General features: G+C 38.8%; 1 protein-coding gene across 2 annotated transcripts in view; it reads right to left on the bottom strand.

Moving 5' to 3' along the window:
- Positions 1 to 331: 331 nt before the first annotated feature.
- Positions 332 to 24,990, bottom strand: part of LOC117486642 (leucine-rich repeat and fibronectin type-III domain-containing protein 2) — a 147,304-nt gene continuing 122,645 nt past the window's right edge. For both annotated transcript variants that reach the window (XM_034135148.1, XM_034135149.1), the window contains 2 exons: positions 5,877 to 7,272; positions 332 to 1,862 (listed from right to left, as the gene is read on the bottom strand). In XM_034135148.1, the coding sequence (XP_033991039.1) occupies positions 878 to 1,862; positions 5,877 to 7,252 (2,361 nt within the window). In that variant the 5' untranslated portion in view covers positions 7,253 to 7,272 and the 3' untranslated portion in view covers positions 332 to 877. The remainder of the gene's footprint in view (positions 1,863 to 5,876; positions 7,273 to 24,990) is intronic.

Below are 24,990 nucleotides of genomic sequence, written 5' to 3'. Positions count from 1 at the left end.
AAGCAGTTTGTGTTTTGAGCTGCTTGTGATCCTCTTGTGCATTTGGATTGTTTGTTGTTTTTCCATTTGCTTTCATATTTAAATAACCACATATGATCCATAACCTGAGGTAGAAATCCAGGCTGGGTTATACTGGCTAATTTTGCCTCAGTGTTTGTAATATCTAAGGCCTAAAGACCTTACTGTAAAAAAGGTTTTCTTTTTGTAACTGATTGAAATGTGTAATTTTGAGTGATGTGAAGGGATAGCTGTGTATGTGTATAATCTCATTAAAAGAGCTGTGCCTGCTGAGGAATTACCTCAAATAATAAATAGTAAAAATGGTAGAAAAACCAAGATGAAAATAAAAATGACTTTGTTTTAATGTTCTATTCGCTCTTCCAGTCTTTCTCGCTACTGTTGCAGCAGTCCCATTTTCTGTTGCAGTAGTCCCATTTCATGCTGAGGGTCCAAGACATTGTGACGCACATTCAGTTCACCACAGCCGAAGCAAATCCTCTTGGCATTCAGTTTTTCGATAAAGACTTAGTAAATCCACTCAGAATTGATCATCCTTTTCCTCCCTCTTTCTCTATGAGACACTTTCATATGCCTTGTGGTTGGGAAATTATTCCCACTGCACAATCCAGGAAGCGGTGTTGTTTTGACATGGGAACAGTATTGAAATACAGTTAGACACTTTCAGAGATTTGAGATCATGGCCAGTAATCTATGGATTTTAGTGTCTTTTCTCACATAATTTAGACAGTATTCACATGGATGAACTTCATGCAATACCCAAAGGCAGATTCCCATTTGCAACACCCTGCCAAAACACTCATGTCCCTTTAGCTCCTGATATAGATTTATTGGCCATGGACCTCATAGTAAGACCCACTCAAACTGTGCTTTCCATCACCCACTCCGCGCTTTCGAAAGCAGGTTTCTCGTCCTCACTGTCATCGTACTGCAGCAGAATGCCGTTAACAGACAGACTGCGCTTAGTCCAGATGTTACTGATTCTGCGAGGGTGGCTGCCGCGACACTGTGCAGCCCCCACGTGACCCATGTCAAACGAGTGGCTCCTCCTGGGCTTACCCTCTTGGGGCATCCCTAACAGACGTTCCAGCATGGTGGTTGATTCGGCCCTACCGAGCAGGGGTTGTTTGTCAGACGGGGGTACCATTGCTACCGTGATCATAGCATTGGAAGAGGTAGTGGGGCCAGAAGCCCGGTGGTGGTCCCTTGCTACCCCCCGCAGCTCCAGTGAGGTGAAGGCCCCTAAAAGGTGGTCCAGGTTTGGCCGTGCTTTGGTGCCATGCCTCCTGAACTTGCTGCTGGGCAAGGTGCTGCATTCACTGCTCTGCATGCTGTAGTGGTCGCCAGCCCCCCTTCCTATTTTGCTGTCTAATGAGTTAGAAGATGATGATGATGAAGATAGACTGCTCTGGAGGGATCCACACTTGAACTCTACCATTTCCTCACGCATGACCACCACTGTGGATTTGACCTGCGGCTGGGCACCGCTGAACCGGTTCAACCCCCCGTTGGTCTGCGAGTATGTGTTGCTCACAGCAGGTAGTTTATCGGTCTGGATGCCACTTGTCACCTTGTACCGCACCATGAGGATGATGATGAACACCAGCAGCGTGGCCACGATGATGCCGCCGATGACTAGGATCATGGTGCCACCCAGGAAGCCACTGTGGAGAGACTGGCACTGCGGGTAGTCCTCCGTGGTTATGAACTGGACACAGCCGACGATGTTGGTGGCAGTTAGGGTGGTGGCGGTGTCATCCCAGATGGCCAAGACACACAAGTCATACTGCATTCCTGGGACAAGATTTGTGACTATGAAGGCTCTGTTAGTCGTGGGAATCATCCTGACAAGACACAAAAAGATACAGCATGAAAAATACAGACCTCTTGCTGTGGAAATGCAAGGGTAGAAGACTTTAAATTTGAATGAAACACTGGCATGGTTCGTTATACAAGAGCAGATCAAAGGAATTGCCAAAATGAAGCATGCTAAGTAGCTATTTATATGCACAGAGTAATTCAGAAAGATGACTTCATTGGTCCCAGTGTATCCCATTTGACATGCATGAGGCAAAAGCAATGAGATAAGTATTCAATGGCCACTTTTTGAACATTGTTTTGGCTGAATGTAATTTATTGTATGTTCCATTTAACAAGCATTCATTTGTTTCAACTCAATCTGTTACAATGTCAGATGTTTAAATATTACTGAATCCTAAGCCTCGCTGCTTTTGACTGAAATGAACGTCAATCTGTAGAAGATTAATTCTCTAAATTGTATTGCCAATCAATACTATGCTGCATGAAACACTGAATTGTGTAGACAGCCAATGATGGAAGCCTTTATCGAACAAATTAATCCTACTACACAGACTGCAGTGACATACACATGTAACACATCCCAAAAACAGTTATATTAACGTTTTTTTTAGATAATTTAAGCAACTAAACTCATTTAAAAAGCTATTTGATTAATGCAGTTCGTGAACAACAGTGAAGTGTTATAAACCTTTCCAAAACAACTCATCAAATCAGATTGAAACAGCGTTTGGATATCAAATGTATGTAAGCCCTTTGCAGACACTGTACACACAGTCCATTACTCTTGGAATTCCGTACATATTGGACAAATTTGATTTCCATTTTTGTTGAGTGCCAATGTTCAATGCCACTACAGGAAATGTGTGGAGGTTTGGTTGTTGGATAGGCCAGCAGTACCCATATTGTACATGTCGTGGCAATGCACATACTCGAACTGCGATGAACCAGAAATATTAAGGAAGCTGGAATAGGACTCTAAACATCTGTTCTCTGAGATCATTGCTCTGTACGAATGAATATAAACCGTGTTTCAAAGTCAACCACTTTGTATTAAAGCTTCGTTCCACATACTAAGCAAGAATATAAGAACAGTTATTTTGGGGAATATACTCAGGAAGCATTTGGGCTGATCAAAAGGCCTACATTGTCATGGTAACAGCTGAAATACAGCAATAAGGCACATATCCAAACCTTAACCTCTAACGTGTTGTAATGCATGCAATGTAATGCATTGTATAAAATCAGCCATTACAGCTGATATCTATTGTACACAGTGAGTGAACAGCAATTACAATGTATTTTGAGTTAAAAGTCTTTAAACAATGCGTTATATGAGTGTTTATTACTATAATTCTACAGTTATATAGAATAGCCTTGAGTTTTATAGAAAGTGTTACCAGAAATGGAAATACTTAACCAAAATTCAAGAATACATGTTGGAAAGGTTTAGCATAACATCGTAAAGTGGTAATACTGGTATTGCAAACTTAACAGAAAGGGCCTAAGCTAAAACAATGCCAAAGGGGCAGAGTAAATAAGAACATTTACTGAAGTATTGTATTTAAGAACATTTTTTAGGTACTTTTACCTTACCTGGTATTTCCATTTTGTGCTACCTCTTACAATCGGGTAGAGATATTGTACTGTTTATTCACCATCTTTTTTTGAAAAGATTAGTTATGAGTTAATTTTCAGGTTCAAATTATTAGTACGAAAATAAAATCGGTTAATGAATTATGATATACTATTATGAATTAAAATACCTTGGAGTATAAAAAGTAATAAAAGGTAATTCCACATTTACCAGCAGCACAATTAAAGCTGTTTTGAAATAAGGGATCATTATCAGAATCCAGTTATATAATGTATCAATTATTCAAAAAATGTCCATTCTACATCACGAGTTCTTTTAGTTTTGGTATATTTTGATGCTAATTCATTTGTACTTTCACTTAAGTAACATTTTGAATGCCACACTTTTACCTCTACAATGGGGTTATATTCCTTTCACTTCTACTCCTTCCATCACTGAATAATGCTAAGATCAAAATGTCTTGTATAATATACATTTCACTTGGTGGGTGGTATCAGTGGAGCAGATCTTGAGCTTGGGTATATCTGAAGGAAGATGTTGGAAACCATTGCTATATAGCCTATTACTGAGACCACACAAAACATGGAGTAGCAATCAATGGCTCTAACACACTGTGAGTAGACAATGGCCCTTATAGACTCTTCACCATATGTGTATCTAAAAATAGATTCCTCAGTCGTCTATAGATTATTAGCTTGCCGTTCCCTTCCAGTACATGTATCCTCATCTTTGATCCCTCTGAATTGCAGAGAGCCCAGACACCAGAGGGGCTGCAGTCCATTATTCATCCATAATTGTATTTTTACATAACTAGGAAGAAGCTGCGTTGGCTCACGTTTGAGAGAACTCATGCAATATTTCTCCTCCCCCACGTGGCTCTGATTGATTTTTAATCATGCAATTGCTTGAGTGCGGGCAGTACCTTGGGAAACTGTGTCAGCCAACAAGAGGAGAGCAGTAGGTGTGTGTGTGCAAGCAATGAAGTCATACTGATGTTAATTCAAAGACAGTGGTGGCCTCTCTGTGCACGTAATCTTTTGCTTCCAGCTCCTAATTTGTTTTCTGACATGCAAAAGTACTGCACAGCCGTTATTATACAAGACCAGATAAATCCATTGCTTTCGGTCATTTTTCTACTGCATACTGTGTGTGGTGATTATGAAGTAGAAAACATTTTTTAAACAGCGAATCATGAGGGCAATTTGGAAGTATGAAGTAATGATTCTTGACTAACAACACCATCAGGAATGCTATTAAAATAATCACTTTTTTAAGGAAAATAATTCAGATAAGCTATACCACACATATCAGTGGTATGTTTGCACATTAGATAAAATCCATGAAAAAAACAAGATAAGTCATCTGACAATTCCATCACCGGGGGAAAAAAGATACTGAAAATTCATATTGTTCTCTTTTTTTCTGGCATGACAATCTGGCACTGCAAGCAAGGAAATCAGATAAACACCTTATTATTGAATTCGCATGGATAGTGAGTTGCATTGACGGTTTTTGAACAAAGTAATATCTTTCTTCAATATTGTGTACAGTTCTTATCTCATATACCCAGCTAATAACCAGACTTCTCTTATTTTCCCAATGATCTTTCATTAAATGGCACTAGCTGGGATGCGCAGTGCAGGAACATTTCGTAGGACTACGGCACAGAGTAAGTGAATTCATGAAGTGGTGCTAAAGGATTTACCATCCATTGTCGGTTGGTAAGGAAGAATGAAGCTGACAGGAAATTGCAGTACATGTTGACCACAACAGGCCAACAATTGTCCCTCCATTCTGATGCCGTGAATACCATTTTTATTATTCTAAGGGTGGTCTTTGGCAAAGTCAGGAAAATATCTTAGAGCTGTCAGACAAATGTAATCCTTTAGGTTCACAACAAGGATTCATCAAACATGTATCTATTTGTTTGTTCCTACAGCAAAGTGTGGCATCTTTTTTTCTTTCCCAAAATGATTTAATGTTTTACAACGAGGCTCTTTTCTATATTTCCAACTTGATCATCATGATGGAAAGTCACTACTTTGACTTTCTCCTTTGACATAAGAAAAGTGATTTCACCGAGCACAAAGATCTCCACACTTTCACTTTATGGACTTGAGCACCTTAAGAAAGATGCATCAAAATAAGGGTCCTTCATATTTTTTCTTCTTGGATTTCTAATGAATAGTTCACGGCAAAGGATTACACTTTGGACTTCAATGATCTTAAAAGTGTGCAATTTCTTCATTCAAGAGGAAAAAAATGGTATGTATATCTTGCAGTAACAAACTTAAGTGACTTAAGTACTCAGCAACAATTAGCAATTGACTGAAGAGGCTTAACAGAAAATGATTGAAGTTAAAGATTATACCTCAGGCTTAATTAACCACTCTGACCAGAAATGCCTCGGCTCAAGTAATGGAGTTTCACAAAGCATTCTTACCTGTAAATAAGGACTTCATCCTCAGAACAATTGTACTGAAGCTGATACATTTTGACCTTTGGAGTTGATTTGCTAACAGTCCACTTGACCAGTGCAGAGATGGCAGTCACTTCTGATGCAGAAACCACCTTCTCTGGTAGAGGTTTAGGCTCCCCTTTACTGATCTTGGTAGAACTGGTTATATCTGAAAGCCCTGACTTGGACTGTGTGGTACGGTTTGTACCATTACTCAGATGGGGGAGTTGAATGATTGACAGTTCAATGGAGGCCGTAGATTCCCCTGCAGCGTTGGCAGCTATGCAGGTAAAAATCCCGTAATCATTGGATGTGGTGATTAAAATGTCCAGGGTGCCATTTTCGTATACTGTTGCTCGGGAGGAGTTGCTGATCAAACGATCATCAGGAGCAACCCAATGCACAGTTGGCATCGGATCCCCGACTGCTTTGCAGCGCAGGCTAGCCGTTTGGCCTTCAAGCACTAGTAATTTATGTGTGTGTTGCGTGATCAGAGGGGGCTCGCAAACAAACTCCTCCTCACGAACAGACCAAAAGTAGCGCCCCTTTAGACTATTAGGAGATGCACAAGTTTCCATATCATCGTCCCGCTCTAGCCTTCGAAGCCAAAGCACTTCACAGTTGCAGTGCAATGGATTTCCTCCAAAGCTTAGAGAGAGCGGAGGTTCATAAGGAGTGCTCATCACTACATTGCTTTGTGAGCGCCCAAAGATGGGGTCTGGAGGGAGCTTCTGGAGACGGTTGGAGGTGAGATCCAAGCGGGCCAGTTTATCCAGATCTGTAAAAGTCCCCTCAGAAATGTACAATATGAGGTTATGATCCAGACTTATCTGATGGAGGTTAACCATCTTGCGGATGGCTTCCCAAGGCACATTGCGCAAGTTGTTATACGACAAATCCAGATCTTCCATTGTCGATAACGAGTCGTCAAAGCCTGTGTCAGCGATCTGATTCAGCTGGTTGTTGTTGAGGATCAGGTGCTGCAGGTTGGCCAGTCCTCGGAGGTCGTCGGGTCCCAGCTCAGTCAACCTGTTACTGTCGAGGTGAAGGGATCTTAGGGTCTCCAGGTCGATGAAAGAGAAAGGCTGGATGGTGCTGATGGTGTTACGGGACAAGGTGAGATCAACAAGACCCGTCATGTTGGCAAAGTCCAGGGTGGTGACCTTGAGGATGAAGTTTCCGCCCAGCCGGAGCTCCACAGTTCGCCGGTCAATGTCTGGCGGGACAAAGAGCAAGCCTTTGGAGGGGCACAGAGTCCCTAGAGACTCTGAGAGGTTCTGGCAGACACAGTATTTTGGACATGCATGGACCATCGTTACTGCGGTTCCCAGAAGCAGGAGACTGATGACCACTTTGTCCATGTTAGTTCATAGAAAGGGACCTGCAAAAACGAAAGCAAAAAAAAGACACATTTTTAGATAATGATCAGCTAAGATAAACTGTTCACACTTTACTTCATCTCATAGTTTAATCAAAACATCAATAACATCACACTTACACATCCATCATTGTGTGTGTGTTTATGTGAAGGACCTATTAACACAGTTCAAAATACAATTCCACCATGACTTTTGGACCACGGAGGCAAATATTTCTCAGATCTATCAATCATCCTTGAGGATTTTCTACATTAATATCCTTCACTATAAAATGTATCTGCATGTATTTTGCAATGCAAATAATGTGTGAGAAATCACATGAGGATTCTCTGAATAAGCCAGCTAAGAAGGATTTTTTAATGACGCACATACCTATAAGCTGTCAATACAGATAGGGTGTTATGCATGCAATGGAAATTAGATAAAGTGGGGCAAGTGTATGTATATGCTGTAAGCAGCCTGTCCTCCTACAAAAAACGACCATATAGGTCGATTGTTCAGCAGCTTATTACGACCCAGAGTCACGTTTTAAAGTGTAGCACCTCTAGTGGTTGTGTAAGAAACAACATGCTCCCGTTGATTGCAAACGCTCCGGAGATTCTTTTATTCACAAATAACGCTCTCTGGAAAATCCTAAATTGTGCAATAGTTTGGCCATTAAAATGCTTTTTGATTAGATTTCTGGCGAGAAGTGTATATTGTACTTTTATAATCTACGTCCAGTGGATGTGTAGGATCTATAGCTTGATAGATATTATGAAGTTGATTTGAGGTCTTGCCAGGAGAACGTGTATATGCGGCAGCTTCCATGTAAAGTTAGCGTCAACCCTCACGGGGTGAAAACAGTATTTCCGGTCTCGAAGTTTTTTCAAAACAAATAGTTTTTCGGAGTTTAGACACTACAGAGTTTCCGAAGACACTACACTACCCAGAATCCCCAGCTATCGTTTGGGACTACAACATCCACCTTGCTTTACAAACCCCGTGATTACTCCTCAAGCTCTGTGATTGGATGTTGGAGTGGCAGTGCGACAAGGTTACGCCGAGCGTCAAACAGCTCTTTGAAATGGAATGGAACCACGCCAGACTATCCAAAACTGGACTCGGACGGGTCCAGCCCAGCCCTCCCCTCCCCCCCCCCCCCAGAACTACACATGCTGGCTATTGTGTGTTTCGCAACATGTTATGGCATATGGCTATGGCACGTCTCTACTGGGAATTGTAGTTTTAAAAGACGTTTTCGTATTTCCCACAATTAGAAGTTGCCAGTATTAAACTGTTTACACCCTTGGAGGTTTAGGGGATACGGAACACATTGGTGTTATCAAATTTAAAACATATAATTAATAAATGGGTGAAAATTGATTGTGTCCATAATGGGCATCATTAATATACCCACATGACAGGTCAGAAGAGCTTTATTTAACAGCTGTCTGTGACCCCTCCTGTTGTTAATTGATAAGCCTGAAACATGCACTTGTCAAGGTTCAGAGGCAAATTTTGCAAATATGGCAGTAGCCATCGATCATCTTAAGATAAGATAAGAGATACTTTATTGATCCCAAGTTGGGAAATGTTTTTGTTACAGCAGCATGTACTACTTTGTTCTACTCCACTACAATTCAGAGGTTAACCTGGTATTTTTACTCCACTACATTTATTTTTGTTACTTTGCAGATTCTGATTAATGATGTGAAATATATACTTTAGTTACACCTGAGTCAAATTCAGGGAAGGTGATTGTCAAGTGCCAAAATAAACTATGCAATATATTAGACGTTAAGTACTTTGTCAGACTTAATATTTATCTGTTGATACCCCCCAACGTTTTTTTTCTTATTCAAAAGAAGACCTTAACTTAAAGTATTCTTTAATGTTTAAATAAAGCCTTATTAGTTTGTCTGTTTTGCACATCCTCCTAATATCTTTGGACGTCCTCCACTAGCTGTTTTATTGTAGAGATCACTACAGTATCTTCTTGATATTTTCTATTCTATATTTCTATCATTGACCTTCTACTTTCCCCCTATGAAAGTATGTAGGCTACTCTTAATATTTAAATGTTTTCATCAAATATAACATTCAACCACAACATTCAATAACGTGCTTTAACCACTAAGCGGTGCGGGTTAAAAAAACAGTGGTCTAGTTAATAAAACATAATAATATCAAACATAATATTACTATTAACTTTATTGTGAAATTAAAACAGAACGGTAAAGAAAAATACAGTTTCAGTCTCTCCATTTGAAGCTTATGCATTGTACCATGAACCTGTATAGACCTGTAACAGTCAACTGCAAGAGGAGTTGGAAAGGTAGTTTCTGAAGATGTTAACACACAGCATACAATGCCATCATAACTTTGTATTATTAGTGTAGGACACGTATGTATGTATAACATCTGAAGATGTGTAGTTTTATTCATGTTTTTACATAATTGTACAGGATATTGCTATAATATTTCACATATTGTAGTTCTATAGAACTACAATATGTGAAATATTATAGCTGATTATATATATATATATATATATATATATTATATATTATATATATATATATATATATATATATATATATATATATATATATATATATATATATTATATCTATATATATATATATATCATATATATTATGTATGATAATGTAATATATCAGATATTAATGTGTATACATGTGTATACACATTAATATCTAATATACTGATTTGTAAAACATCACAGACAGAAAGGTATATATAGAAAATAAATGGAAGATGTTGTTTAATTGTTGATATATTTATGATCCACGTCACGTATTCAGTTTCGGTGGCATTTCTTCTTTTGTCCAGAAGTTTTCTAATCAGGGCTCTATAAATAAAGAACCCTGTGTTTTCACCCCGTGAGGGTTGACGCTAACTTTACATGGAAGCTTCCGCATATACATGTTCTCCTGGCGAAACCTCAAATCATCTTCGTAATATCCATCAAACTATAGATCCTACACATCCACTGGACGTGGATTATAAAAATACAATATACACTTCTCGCTAGAAATCTAATCAAAAAGCATTTTAATGGCCAAACTATCCTACAATTTAGGATTTTACAGAGAGGGTTATTTGTGAATAAACGACCCTCTGTAACGTTTGCAATCAACGGGAGCACTAGAGGTCGAAAACTTTAAAACGTGATTATAGGTCGTAATAAGCGCTTGAACAAACAATCTATTTGGTCTTAATAAGGGCTTGAACAATCGACCTATTTGGTCGTATGAGTTAGAGGACTTGTTGGCTGTAAGCCATGGATGAGTTCTGGTCTGTGTGTTAACTGACGGAGTATGTTTTCAACCTTTGCCTTATTAGTACTCTTTTCCTATCATATCTGTACCATTCAGACAAAATTGTATGCAATATTCCAAAAGCTTTTTAACAGAACCTCACACCTGACTGACTCCGCAGAATGGATGGCCAAACTTGGCTTCATCCAACGGTCTTTAAATTCCTGCAGACAGTTGTATCATTCATTCCTAATACACTAAAATCAATTTCAATTTGTTTTACATGAGCAACATTAATGGAAGACTCTGCCTTCTAGTCTTTGTGTTTCTCACTAGAACCAAAGGGAGGCACAATTGTAATATTTGTATGTTAACTACACGCTATCATTTATCATTATTCATGTGTGTGAGAGGTAGTCGCAGTATATGGCCTATTTATCTTAACTAAGTTGTTACAACCCTTTAATGTGTTTTCTCTACTTTTCATTACTCATAATTACAATAGGAAAAATGCATAAATAACCCCTCCTCTCCTTGATTCAAGTAGTGGTTGTATTGTGGAGTGCCACTGCATATGGTCTGTGTATTACACAGAGATAATGAGGAAGGAAATTGATATGGAAAAAAAAAGTGATTCATGGAGTCTGAATCCCTGAAGAAATTAATTTATATCAGACATATACAAAAATCTGTTCATATGTTTCACCACATTTACAATAAGACCAAGTAACATTTTACAATCATGTACTATTATTTGATTTGTTCTTAATAAAAAAATTACTCAGCCAAATAATGAACAGAAAGGCGAGCGAGAAACATTTTTAAATTACAAAATGGGAAAATTATAGGTAAGCAAATAAGTCTTACAGCAGTACTTTTGTGACAGTAGATTTATCCAAGCAGCTATGTGGACACACTTAATGTTGCTTCAAAGATGCACGTTTAAGAGCTAGACTTTCAGCATCTTAACAGCATCTGTGGGAACGAGTGGTTATTAAGATAATGGTGCTTAAATGTAGTGTAACAGTAGCAGAACTAAAGTGGACGGACAAAGCCAGATCTCAGTGATGTCAATGACACGGAAATCCAAAAAGTGCTAGCTACAATGCTAGACCAAGAGAAATTGCAGCTTTAAACCCCCAGAGTGTATTAAGGGGAGCCATTTTGTATCTGCCCATTAAGCATTGTCTCTCTTCTTTAACAAACCCACATAACGTTTGCTAGCTATGTCTAGTGATTTAAGCTGTCTTTTAAAACATGCTAGCAAGCTTGGCATGTTAGCTTATTGTGGTGATAGCAAATGACTAGCCTATCAAAACTCAGTGCAACAATGAGCTATGTAATCTCTGCACTCTTTTTGGTGATTCAGATCACCATACAGACAGATGGGATATATTACTCTCAAATTATATTACATTACCAAAAATATTGGTAGTGTGAATTCACTCCATCTAGGGAACACTAATCTTAGGGAAGCTGTAACTAAGGCCTAGAATTTCAACCAAAAAGCTAACTGAATTTTACAGATTTCTCAGCAAAAATATGTTTTTGTTTGACCCATTAAATTAGCATTCAATCAGCACTGCAGTAAACTGTGTGAAACTCTGTGAAACTCTGTGAAAAATGTGTTTATTTGAGCAAAAATAATTGCAAATCTAATGCACACTGTTCTGACTCTCTCAGCACTCTGGAGCTAATTCCCACAAGGCCTCATGGTGAGAGCTGTCAGTGAAGACAGACAGTATCTCTCATGAACTCATTTTAATGGACAGCATTGAGAAACAGCAACTGAAAGGCCATGAAAACCCACAGAACCTGCCTCACTCATTTTCTTTTGATCTTGCTTTCCACTGAAAATAGCCAATTGTGGTGGTTAAGCCTTTTCAAAAACTGGGGGAAATATACACATTTGCAGAGATGCTCATAATGCTATCTGGGTGCAGTTGAACAATTCTGTATAATTTTCATTCCGCACTTCCCATTAGAGTGTGTGCAATATGTGGAGAGTATTGAGATGATGGGTAAAGAAAGCCAGGCGCATAGGGGAGGCAGAGGTGACCTTTTAAGGATAGTAGTCACAAAGAGACGAGAACCACGGATGTTTGAGGTCCACATCCATTTACTCGTGGCCTTTACCAAGCCAGCAACACCGTCTACAATTCAATTTAAGGGACAAAGAAACTGTGGAAATACCAACAAGGCCACATTATAGAATGTTCCACAGGGCATTGCATTATACAACCTGTGAAATCCATTATTAACCTCGTTGTGACCCTGGATTCTTTGTATCTCTTCTATGGATAAAATATATTTATATAGCTTAGCAACTGTAACTAGGGTGATTGTTGGATGATACTTGAGACAAAAGATTTGGTGTCATTTTTACAATTCACAGTTTTTAAATCCTTAAAGAGTTAATTGATGTGCATTGTCCCGCATTGTCCCTTCTTAACACACTTTTTAAATAAAAAATACACTGCGTTCGGGCTGCTTCACATTTTGTTATGTCATCCTCTTAGCGTCATATCACACCAGGATATGTGTTTGCCTGCCCAAATTTAGTTGATTATGTCATTTTTCATTCATATTTGTATTTGTATAGACCTTTTTGTGTGGCGATAGCTAATTTTCACAACCTGGTCATTTTGGGAGAGTTGGTACCTGAAATATGAGAGTTTAAAGGTTACATTATCACCTTTAGCCAAAGTTAGACCAGAACAAGTATTTTCTCAATCTACAGAGGAAGTCCTTAACCTAAAGTCTTATTTACTAACGAGGAAATTCAAAACATTAATCAAAGATTTTCAAGCTAACGATCGAACCTTAGCTTTTTTACTTTAGCAAGCTCAAGCTTTAAACAGTGATTGTGTTAGAACAAAACCAGAGAGGTAGATTTGTCCCTATTATATATGTAACAATGTAACAAGGACAATGACCTATTGAGCTGTACCTGTATGAAAACATCTAATGAACCTTTCACAGACAGTGTTTTCAAGTAATTTATAGCGTAAGTTTGCTAGCTGCAGTTTATCCTCCTGAGACCCACCCATTCATTTTGGTCCTCTGTGGAGGACATTTGGTTTTGGTCCATAACTATGAGGTTATACATGCCACAGCATTAAGTCCAATTGTACTCCACATGTGACATATGTGGGGGTGTGGCTTTGAAAAAGATAATTTCATTGTCTTTCAAAATGGCGTCCATCAACACAAGCACTATTTATAGAAAGAGAAATGGTAAGTTTGTAATTTTGTCATTACCAGTGTTGTGAGGTCAATATTTGTATTACTTATAGTAAGGGAACATCTTAGGAGTTAGTGTAGTGAGTTTCAGAGCAGTGTAATAATTATTTGACCTAAAACTAAATGTTTTTATGAATGTCCTCTGAGGAGGACATAGGGATTTGCTAACTTTTTATTTCCCCCCATTTTACACAACACAAATGGAGTCCACTATGGGCCAAAACTAACACGTAGGTTTCTGTAGGGTTCGTGGCAGACGGATGCAGTGGGAAAACATACATCAAGTGTCAGATGTATCTCTGCATTTAAAAAAAGGGTACTACAAATGAGGGCTCAATATTTGTTGCATTGAGTTGTTGTGCTCTATTGTTATCTAAATGTACTTGTATGTTAATGTTGTTTGTATACTATGCTTCGCATAACTAACACCAGAGGCCTGTACGACGAAGCCGGTTCAACATAACCTGGATATGTTTGAGTTACCCGGTTCACCTAATCCAAAACAAACGCGCTCTCGCTAAGCGGTCCTACGACGCTGGTTATCAACTCGTTAACTCAAGCCTGCTTTGCCCTATCTAGTTAGGTGCGCGTTCACATGAAAGGGGTGGTATTTGGAGCATTCGACCAATCACAAACATGGACAAGTGTACTGACAGCGCAGCGTGTCATACTTCCTGAATGAAAAGTCAACTATAATATTAGACAAATATGAAGATGTTAAACATCCATGACTTAAACACTTTATCCAGGATAAAAGCCACATAGTTGCACCTGCAAGGTGAATACAGCTGGTAAAAGAAAAAGTGTTTGAATGCGTACATTAACAGGTTTATGATATCACTGCCCCGTCTAAGACACGATAGAGTGGATCTGACTTTAATTACATTTGACTCGAGTGTTTCGTCAACTTAATGTGTTGCTTAAAATAATACTTCTGCATACAGTATGTGACACTGTAAGTGTTGCACGGCCAGATACGGCTCAAGAAGCTGACTCAGATAAGGAAATAGGCCGAGGCTATATGATACATTATGATGTGATATGAATGATAATGGGACACATCGACGTCTGCACTCACAGTGCCGCGGACTGTACGTAATGTTACTTTGATTCGGTTACTTATGTTGTGGCAGATATTTAAGTAAGCTTTCTTAACGCTAATGATATAATAGTCAGATTGCTCTGAAGATGGGAGGGGATATTCTATTCATTTTCACGTTCACACAGTCGGTGATTTTTGCCGGCCGTCTTTCCTGCAACGGCAGTTTAAACTGTATTTCCTTTCTCCTGTAATATGACTTGATCACTTTAAACTCCGCACACTGAGCTCTGATTGGTCAGCAGGCAGTGCTTTCACTGACTTGATCTCTTAGCCTGCAACCTAACCTGCTCCGGACCAGGTTAGCCGCTCAGCATAGGCGGCGCGTGAGGCTCAGGTTTGGGAAGGCTAAATAACTTTTTTTTACCTGACGCTGCCCGCCCCCGGCGTCTATAGAAAAGAGATCAACTCAGTGAAAGCAACGCCTGCTGACCAATCAGAGCTCAGTGTGCAGAGTTTAAATCTATCAAGTCATATTACAGGATAAAGGAAATACAGTTTAAACTGCCGTTGCAGAGAAGACGCCGACGTGTCGCACTTATCATTCATATCACACTGATATCACATCATCAATCAGATCATCGATCATATAATATCACAATATTTCCTTATCTGAGTCAGCTTCTCGAGCCGTATCTGGCCGTGCAACACTTACATTGTCACATATACTGTATGCAGAAGTATTATTTTAAGCAACACATTAAGTTGATGAAACACTCAACTCAAATGTAAAAGTCAGATCCACTCGTGTCTTAGATGGGGCAGTATCATAAAACTGTTGTACGCTTTCAAACACTCTGTAGTTTATTTATTTTTTAACCAGTTGTTATATATTCACCTTGCAGGTGCAACTATGTGGCTTGTATCCTGGATTATATGTTTAAGTCATGGATGTTTAAAGTTCATATTTGTCTAATATTAGTTTACTTTTCATTAATGAAGTATGATGCTGCGCTGTCAGTACACTTGTCCCTGTTTGTGATTGGTCAAATGTAGCTAACCCCGCCCCTTTCACGTGAACGCGCTCTCAGCTGGAGAGAGAAACCCTGGCTTGATTTACCGAGTTGATAACCAGCGTCGTAGGACCGCTTAGCGAGATCTCGTTTGTTAGGGTTAGTTAAGATAACTCAAACATATCCAGGGTATGTTGAACTGGCTTCGTAGTACAGGGCACAGGTGGCTGCATAGCAGCGCTAATGTCAAAGACACAAACATTATACATTATATTTTTATTTTACCAGGATGCAGTGACACAAATATTTGGGAAGGCTTAGCCTTCCCTAGCCTCCAGTACCCGCCGCCCCTGCCGCTCAGCATAAGTTACCATACGATCTAGCCCGCTAAGAAGTGAACCAGCGTCGTAGGACCGGAAACCCAGAGTTTTCCCTGAAGTTAGCTCGCTAAGCGAAAATCCGGCTTCGTCGTACAGGCCTCTGATGTCCTTTACAGAGGACACACAATAAAACAAAAATAAAAATATATATTTTTTGTTTTTGTTAGTCATTATGTTAATAACACCCTAAAGACTTGTGTGATCTAAAAGAAAAAAGGACATTTTAAACCTTTTTCTTTCTGGGTCTCAGGAGATTGACAATCATGATTTCACCCATTTGAAATTGATGAAATGAGAACCCTTTTTTTCTCTCTTCTGTCTGAACGCAAAGACCCATTGCTGAAATAAATGCATTGAACTAAGAATTTTGATGTTATATTCTTTTCCTCTGTAATTGTTAAAAAGATACACCATGCAGAATGGAAAGACAGATGGAAGTAACCTACTTTGGCAATAGTCTATTAATAGTAATAAGAACTCAGAGGAAGAGTCTATAGTGGAATATTATAATTCAGTTGCAGGTAAGGAAACTACAAAGACTGCAGCTAGTGTTTGTACATGCATTGGCAGTTACTTTAACACATTTTTCACTCACTTTTGAGAGCCAACAAACTTTGGTTGAACTGAAATGTGTTTATGCAGCCGTTCTTTAGAGTTGTACATGATTGTGCAGAGACTGGTTCTAAAAGGCATCCAGCGCAGACTGCAAATTGTTCCATTACTTCTGCTTTCATGCACTCGTGAAATTAAATGTGCTGCTGTTGCCTCTGTGAATGTTAAAGGACATCGCTTTTATCAGCTGAACAGGGATTTCTTGTTTTTTTTTTTTAAAGAAAGTACAACATTGGGCATTTAGAACAGCAAATGCAGTTTAAAAGGTTTTTAAATTGGCCATTGGTTTAATAGCTTTTGGTTGTGTCAGCTGCGCTAGAATCAATCAAACGCTAATATAGAAAAAAGTAAACAGACATGAAAAGGCATAGGTGGAAAAGCTACTTATTTATCATTAGGCATTGTCAAATCTCCACATGCTGCTCTACCCATTCTTCTCTTGAAAAATAAATACAAATTATACATGTGGAGAAACTCTCAATTACTCTGATACATTTGTCTTGGTCTATATCATAAAAAGGGAACATGTATTTACTGAACTGATTCCCTTTGTGAACAAAACCCTGAACAAATGGTATACAGTTGGCAAGTACATTTTTCTCCAAACTTTAAACATGAAGTGCTGTGAAACATACAAGAAATGTTCAAACAGTGTTTTCTGAGTGTTTCTTTTCTTCTATGAAGACTGGTTTATGTACATTGAACTTTAAAGAAATTGTTTGCCATTCAAACAAATCCAGGATTCAATGTATTGTACTTTGTCCTTTGGTCCTTAAATTAATAGATTTATATTGTGGTAGCAGCAGACTAGCTATTTTTCCTGCTTCAAGGCTTTTTGCCAAGCTCAGCTTTTATGATGTAGATACAAGGATGCATTGTAACTTATCTATGAGTTATTGGGAAAAGAAACAGACAAAGACAGGCTGGCACGGCAGAAAGATAGTGCAGGTTTGTTAAAAACAAGGTGTCTTTTGTGAGTAGGAGTTTGTTGTACAAGGTTAACCATCACATGAACATGACTGCACAGCTGTTTTGCAATCTGTTAGAGAAAAATCCAATAGTCGGTCAGTCTGATGGCTTCTTCTTACCAAGAACATTCTATATCAGTCCAAGTGAATATGTCATGCTGTGCAGCCAAATACATTGGTCATGTTTCATTGTATCTGACTTATCTTTTCAATGCCCGGACCTACAAAAAAAGTAATCCAAGTCGCGCCCCCTTTGCCTCAGTGCTATTTGCCGTTGTCAGCTGTGTTCAGTGGTGTAATCTCCCAACACCCAATTGAGGGGGAGGGGGTGGGGGATACACTACTCCCGCTCTTACAGAAGATTGTGAGAGTACTGACTAGAGAGAGCTGGACTCACCAGCCTTACATCTTCTGCCTTTTCTCTTTCCTCTGTAACATTTTGATAGAATGTGTCACATGTAGACAGCTTGGTAAACCTTGGTGTGATGTGTACAATCCATTGATGTCACAATGTTGAGTGCCAGAGCATCAGCAAGCACACATGATGAAACATGACAACAGTTACACCTCTCACTGCTATTTGGAGCTACCTGCACATATAAAGATGCCCCCGTGAAGCTGACAAAATTCGGGGTTTTTTCTGTTTACTTCCTGGCATCTTGCATCTTTGGGGAAATTAAATGTGAAAATAAGTGCAAAATTGCTCACAGGATTTATATAAAAGAATCTTGGCATCACGGAAAACCTTGACAAAAGATGGAGATTATCAGAGTGTAAAATGGAAGCAGCACATCATGGCAGAAACCTGACACTGGATAATAGTGATCTATCTGTTCAATCACATATACCCAAACACATGTACAGGCTTGTCTCTGTCTGCTGGATATGAAAAGACTACCTGAAAGGGTGTAACTTTCTAGAACTGTGACAGGATTACATCAACCAGCTGTGAGTTTTTTTTCCTGCTATGCTTTCTTACAAGTTTCTCTGAAGAGGATCTATGGAATTGATGCAGATGTACAAACTTATCCTTAGTCTGTCCCATCAGATTTTGGGAGTCTAAAACCTTTGAGATAAGGATAGCTGTCTTTGAGCACTGGTAAGATCAGGATTTCTACAGGTTTTTTTAAAAAGGTTCTTAATTCTGATTGACTGCTCAGAGAAACTGATGTTGCTTTATTTGAAATGTCATCGTCACCAAATGTTTTCTGGGTAGTATTCATTGTAACCAAATGTTTCCTCTGTAGTTTTCATCGTCACCAAATGTTTTCTGGGTAGTATTCATTTTCACCAAATGTTTACTGGGTAGTATTCATTATCACCAAAGGTTCCTGGGTGGTATTCATTGTCACCAAAGGTTTTCTGTGGTACACTGGACACAAGTCTACTTTTTATCCTGTTATTATTGTGCATTCCTTTGCAACCTAAGTGCTGTGGTTCACACTTGTCCTTTTGCACAGGAAACAAAGTTGCAAAGTAGATATACTTATACCAGGCATCCAGAGTTGCCAAAGAAAATGACTAATTCATTTATTTGATTAGCACTTAGTTGGAGCTCTTCCAAGGATTCATTGGATATGAATACCTCCCACTTGAATCTTCCGTATTAAGATTATCAACTGCGTTAGAAAAGATCTGGTTCTTGCATGTAATAGTTAAATGTATAACCCTGGGTATGAGTAAAATGAGGCGAAAAGTAAACTACAACACCTAAAGTGTTCTTCTCTTCAGTAAGAAGCACTGATTCATTAAGCCTAAGATTATGTTGTGTGCGTAACAGAAATTCAAGTGGAATTTTATTTGAAAGCTCTATAATCAGCCTTGAACTTGCTGGTAAATCCAGCCTCTGAAGCCCAGAGTCATGATATGGTTGAGGGGGCTCTGAAATTGGGCTGGCACTTTTAACCAAGAGAACTCTACAGTTCTTTACTCCTTTGTGGTAACAAAGTAGCTTTTTGTGAAGAAACTGAACTCTGAGTGGCAATTTTCTTTTTCCGTTTCTAAAAGTTTAAACTTAAAATCTGACCCTAGATATCGTTCAAAATAACAATGGAGAACTCAGTCTGGGTCAGCGGTTTTCAAAAGTCAGTCGTATTCAACACAACTGCCACCGAACCCAATGATAGATGGGTGCTTTAGTGAACAACAATACTGGTGGGACATTCAGAGCCCATGTACTGTCAAACAAATATTGATAGTGCAACATGAAAACTGTTAATTGACTTGACAATCCCCAAACCATTAATGGTCTGCTTACATTTTGGGTCAATATGCTCTAATGTCCAAACGTGACGTTTCTTAAAGGACTTATGTTGAATACCTTAAAGTATAGTATAGTCTCCATATTTAAGAATGAGGAGGTGCTAGTTTGCCTGTCTTAGCTTCATCTTAGCATATCATATCATATTTGCTCGGGATAAAAGGGAATTTGTTGGAATTACACCGAACTAACGAGGATCTTTGTGCCATTGTTCATCTGTGGTGTTTTCATTTATCCAATGAGACATCTGCCTCTTGAACAAGCCGTCATGGTTGTAAAAAGGTCAGACATTTTAGGTCTGTGTACCCTCTTCATTTCTGTAGTTTACCATTGTCTTGTACTAATTACATACATGCCTCTGACATTCGACTGCAAACACACATTGTCACACACACACACGCTGATTAATTAAAGCAGACTTCACAACCGTGCTTGGTATTTGATGAAATCCCCCCGCGCACAATAATGAATGCGAGCGTCTCCACAGCCCAAAACAGGATCAAATTAATTGATTCCGCTTGAGGCTTGCAGTTAATAAATTAAATTGTTTTTGTATTCATTTTATATTTTAACTGTTGCAGACCTAATTAACCTTTATCGGATTAGACTGTGTCTATTTATCGTTGTTTGTTTTGTCTGGTTTATCTTGTTGTGGCTGTTATGCCCTTGAATGCAACACATTCTTTACACGTCTCCAATGCCTCTTATCATTGTAATGAAGCAATGACATGATACTGTTTTGTAAACCTTTTTAGAATTAAAGTGCTAAAGGGGCCCTATTATGCTTTTTGGGGTTTCCCCTTCCTGCAGTGTGCTGTATAGGTTTCTGTGCATGTAATTGGTCTGCAAAGATTAATATCCCAAAGTTCCCTCCAGAAGGAGTTTCTCCCCCAAATACTCCCCCCCAACACATTGTACATGATAGGCTAAGGGGCGGGACATCTCCAAGCGATTGACAAATCACAACTGAGCCGGTCAGCTAACCAATCAGAGCAGACTGGGCTCTGGTTTCAGACAGAGGGTGAAAAGAGGTACTGCAGCACAGGCAGTATGAAATAAATAAAGCACGTAAACATGTCACAGTAGAGGCACAAAATAAAGATATAAACCTGAAAATGAGCATAATAGGGCCCCTTTAAGGTCAGAAAAGTCATTTTGGGGATGATAACGGCCTCAGACAAAAATAAAGACATAGTAATTAAAAATGAAGGTAATAATTGAAAAGAAAAATTAACATGTATGAGTTGGGAGCATTGAAGGTTAATGGATAAGTAAGGAGCAGATTCATTGCGATGATATTGTAAGTGGATTGGCAGTCTGGGTTGGTTGATATCAGCCTAATTTATATTCAACAGCACATGTACCAGTAGAGGTAAGCTGAATCATCTGAGCTTTTTAAGAAAGAATATTTTCAACAACCATAATAATGTAGGTTTCTCAGACCATCTGGAGTTTGTCACACTGAGCACGTGGCCTTGCTTTAGTTTTGTGATGCATTTGAAAATAAATGCAAAATAATTGTTTGTCAATAGCATTTTGCCCTAGTCACCTAAGACCTTCGGCACCTTTTAATTAATTTGATCCTATTGTTTACTTTTAGAAGATCTTAATGGTTGTCAAATATTAAGTTGAAACACCACATTGTTGTTCCAACTTGCTATTGATGACATGCAAAGAACAGAGGGAAAAAGTGTTTGTATCTTAGTGTTCGAGAAGGGGTACATTTAGTTAGATCCTTTAGGTAAAATATTAAAATACACCATTACAATTATTGTATTGAGTATAGAACTTAAGTAAAAGTATGTTTAGAAACTTAGGAAAAGCAGTATAGTATATGAATTTAAGACTATATCTTGTATTGAGTTTTGTTTAGTAAACATGTGTATCTGGGACCGCACGAGATGTCCTCTCATGGTGACACCAGAACATGATGACCCAGCTGTCCAAAGAACAGATTCATAGTCAATAAGTGAATGATGTGAAGTCATGTAATATTTGTTTCTATATAAAGAGATTGTATTGGATGTCTGATGCCTTTCTTGAAAGTAAACAACCCAAATCGTATGCTCCTGTCTCCAGTCTATTTCTTCAGATATGCGGAAATTAAAAAAATACACAACACATAGGCATCACAAACAGGATCTTCACATTTAGGAAGCTGGAACTTTGAAATGTTTTTTTTAAACAAAACAATTTAAACAATTAGCAAAATTGCTACCAAATCATTTCCTGTCAACCCACTCAGCAAAATGATGTAAAAGCTCTTCCTTGTATGTTAAGATCTGAATTCATTTAGTCACTTTATCTGTTAAATCAATATTTCCCTTTAAATTGTAGTGGAACACAAGTATAAAGTGGCACAGAAAGAAAAGTACTTGAGTAAATGTACTTTTCACCACTGTTTGGTTCAAGAGATTAGATTTTGAAAGAGCATCATGAGATCTCAGAAAGTTATTTTTATGCATTCCTGTTTTCATTTATATTGCATCTTAAAGAACTGTGCAGTCAGAGGCAATTCTGTGTAGATCAAACAAAACATCAGGGGAAAACCAACAATCAATATAGCAGTTTTAATAAACATAAACCTGTGCTGTTACACGAAAGAAATGACTAGAATGTTGAATTATTACTGTTTTACCCAGGACAGCTCGGTTAGGTTTGACGGTAGAAGTGCAGATATGTAGGGATGAGTCAGATTGCAGTACAGTTTCAGACAGCTCCCACACAGAGCTGGCCACATACTATATATCTGCAGTGCTGGATACGCTCCTGTTTCCATCACATAACAGCCCTCACACCCCCCCAGGCGAGTCACAGGTTCTGCGCTATATCAGACCTAAATGGGTAATTGACAAGGTACGCCTCCTGCTTTCGCTCCCTTTATCCAGTCAAAGCATCTCACTTATGTCTCTTCTTCATTTTTAAATTTGGTTGGCTCTCTGCCCGGCTCATCTCATCGCTCCTGACTGCAGAACTTTCCGGCCAGAGACTCTGACTCTTTCAAGCGTGAGATGGAGCAACGGGTGAGATCCAAGGCCAAGATTCTATAAGTGTGTGTGTGTGTGTGTGAGAGAAATCATGTCTAACAGGAGAATCAAAACTGTGAAACAGAGGAAGTTTGATGGGAAGGGGTAGATGTACAACAAAGAATTGGTTCATTGGTGATGATGTTTTTTTGTGGCGATCTGACTAAGATTAAATAGAAAGCCAATGGTCATATCTAATTGGGTCACCACTGGTAAATGCTACATAGATTTGTTTTTCAAAGCTCAGGATAAAAATCTTCTGCTATAAATACAATGCATAATAAGACCTATTTCAATAGATACAAGCAAAACTGAGGTAAAAGCCCATTCAATCAGCTTCTTAAGGATTGGGTGTTTTAAAACAACATTTTTGTGTCAAGGTGTTTTTTTTATTTTCCAATATGGACTTTCTGTATGTTTTTATTCAGATTAACATTTACTTTCATTGTTGCGTATTTACTCATGAATAGAAACTTGTTTAAGGTTTGAATTACAACTTCCAGGGGCTAATGAGCATTAAGAATGTATCAGTTATATGTAAAAAATTCTCAGAACTTCCTCATTTGGAGAATTTCTTTGTTCAAAAATTACGTTTGTACACAATGTATCTGTGGTCTTAAGAATTGATAATTTTAATAACAGCTTCACTAACTGTGAGGGCTACAAGCCTCACAAACGAACACACATCCTAAAGGTTATGCTTTTGTTTACATCAGACATACACAGACACATTGATTTGAAACAGCTTTATTTTGCTAGATTGAGTGCACGCAATCTTGTTTAAAATATCTATTGTTAATTGTGTTGTGTGTAATCCTATTGTCAGTAGCCTCATCTCAATACCCCTCCTCGACTCCTCTCTTCCCCTCCCCCGGGACTTGACCCGGAAATCGATCAAGACACGCCATGTTGAAGGACGTCCCAATAGCTGAAATGCACACGGAGGAGTCGAGGAGGGGTGAGGGAGGAGACGAAAGGGAGGATACACGAGAGCAGACTATGCGGAAGTGTTTTCACTACTCGCGTATAAAAGCCCCGCCCCCACCTTCACAGCTGTTCGATTTCAAGAGAGGAAAACGGAGAACTGGAAGAATGAGTGGAAAAGCGTCACATAAATGTATAAGTGCTCACAGCTCCGTGGGAATTATTATGTGCAATTCATTTCTTAAGGTTATACTAACAATTTAAGTCATGTTTAATGATCTTGAACGTCACTAAAACATAGCTATTAAGAAAACTATTTCATAAATGGCTAGATCTTGATAAATAACAATTATTTGTTTTGTTTTGTGTTAAAATATTCAGTAGTTAAATTATTTAAAATGCACAGTCCTGAATGTGGGTTTGTGGTGAATGTGAGGATTTACAGGACACACATTTTCAGAGTAAAGGCTTTCACATTATTATAATTATAATTTTATTGAAATGTACATTTTCCACCACAACGGAACACAAAAGCAGGACCAACCATCATACATTGAATTCCTTAAGTGAATTCAGTTAAACCCGATGAGAGGGGATACAGCTGTGTACATGTCATCATTAACAGACGTCGTTTAAGAGTGACGTTTGAGTGAACGAGGACATCCCAATTAATACCTGAGGACTCCTCTGTCCTCGCGTCACCTCCTCGTGTCTCTCGCTCGCATCTTACGGAGGCGGAGCTAAGACGCAAGGAAGGGACGCGAGTGAGGGAAAGGAGGAGTCGAGGAGGGGTATTGAGATGAGGCTCGTGTCTTACGGGCCGTCTCCACGGCAGCGTTAAAAAAATCTTGGAGGTGGGCGTATCTGAAGCTTGAGGATTTTTTGCGAGCAACCAATCACATGAATCTCCCGCCCGCGACATACGAAGCAAAAAAGCCCGAAGTAAACTGGATATAAACTCCCCAAAACAGGCGAAAACCTACCACTGTCTC

Source organism: Trematomus bernacchii, unplaced genomic scaffold (assembly GCF_902827165.1).
Source record: "Trematomus bernacchii unplaced genomic scaffold, fTreBer1.1, whole genome shotgun sequence".
Lineage (NCBI taxonomy): Eukaryota > Metazoa > Chordata > Actinopteri > Perciformes > Nototheniidae > Trematomus > Trematomus bernacchii.
The sequence above is the reverse complement of the archived record's forward strand: the minus strand, read 5'-3'. Positions and strand labels throughout refer to the sequence as shown.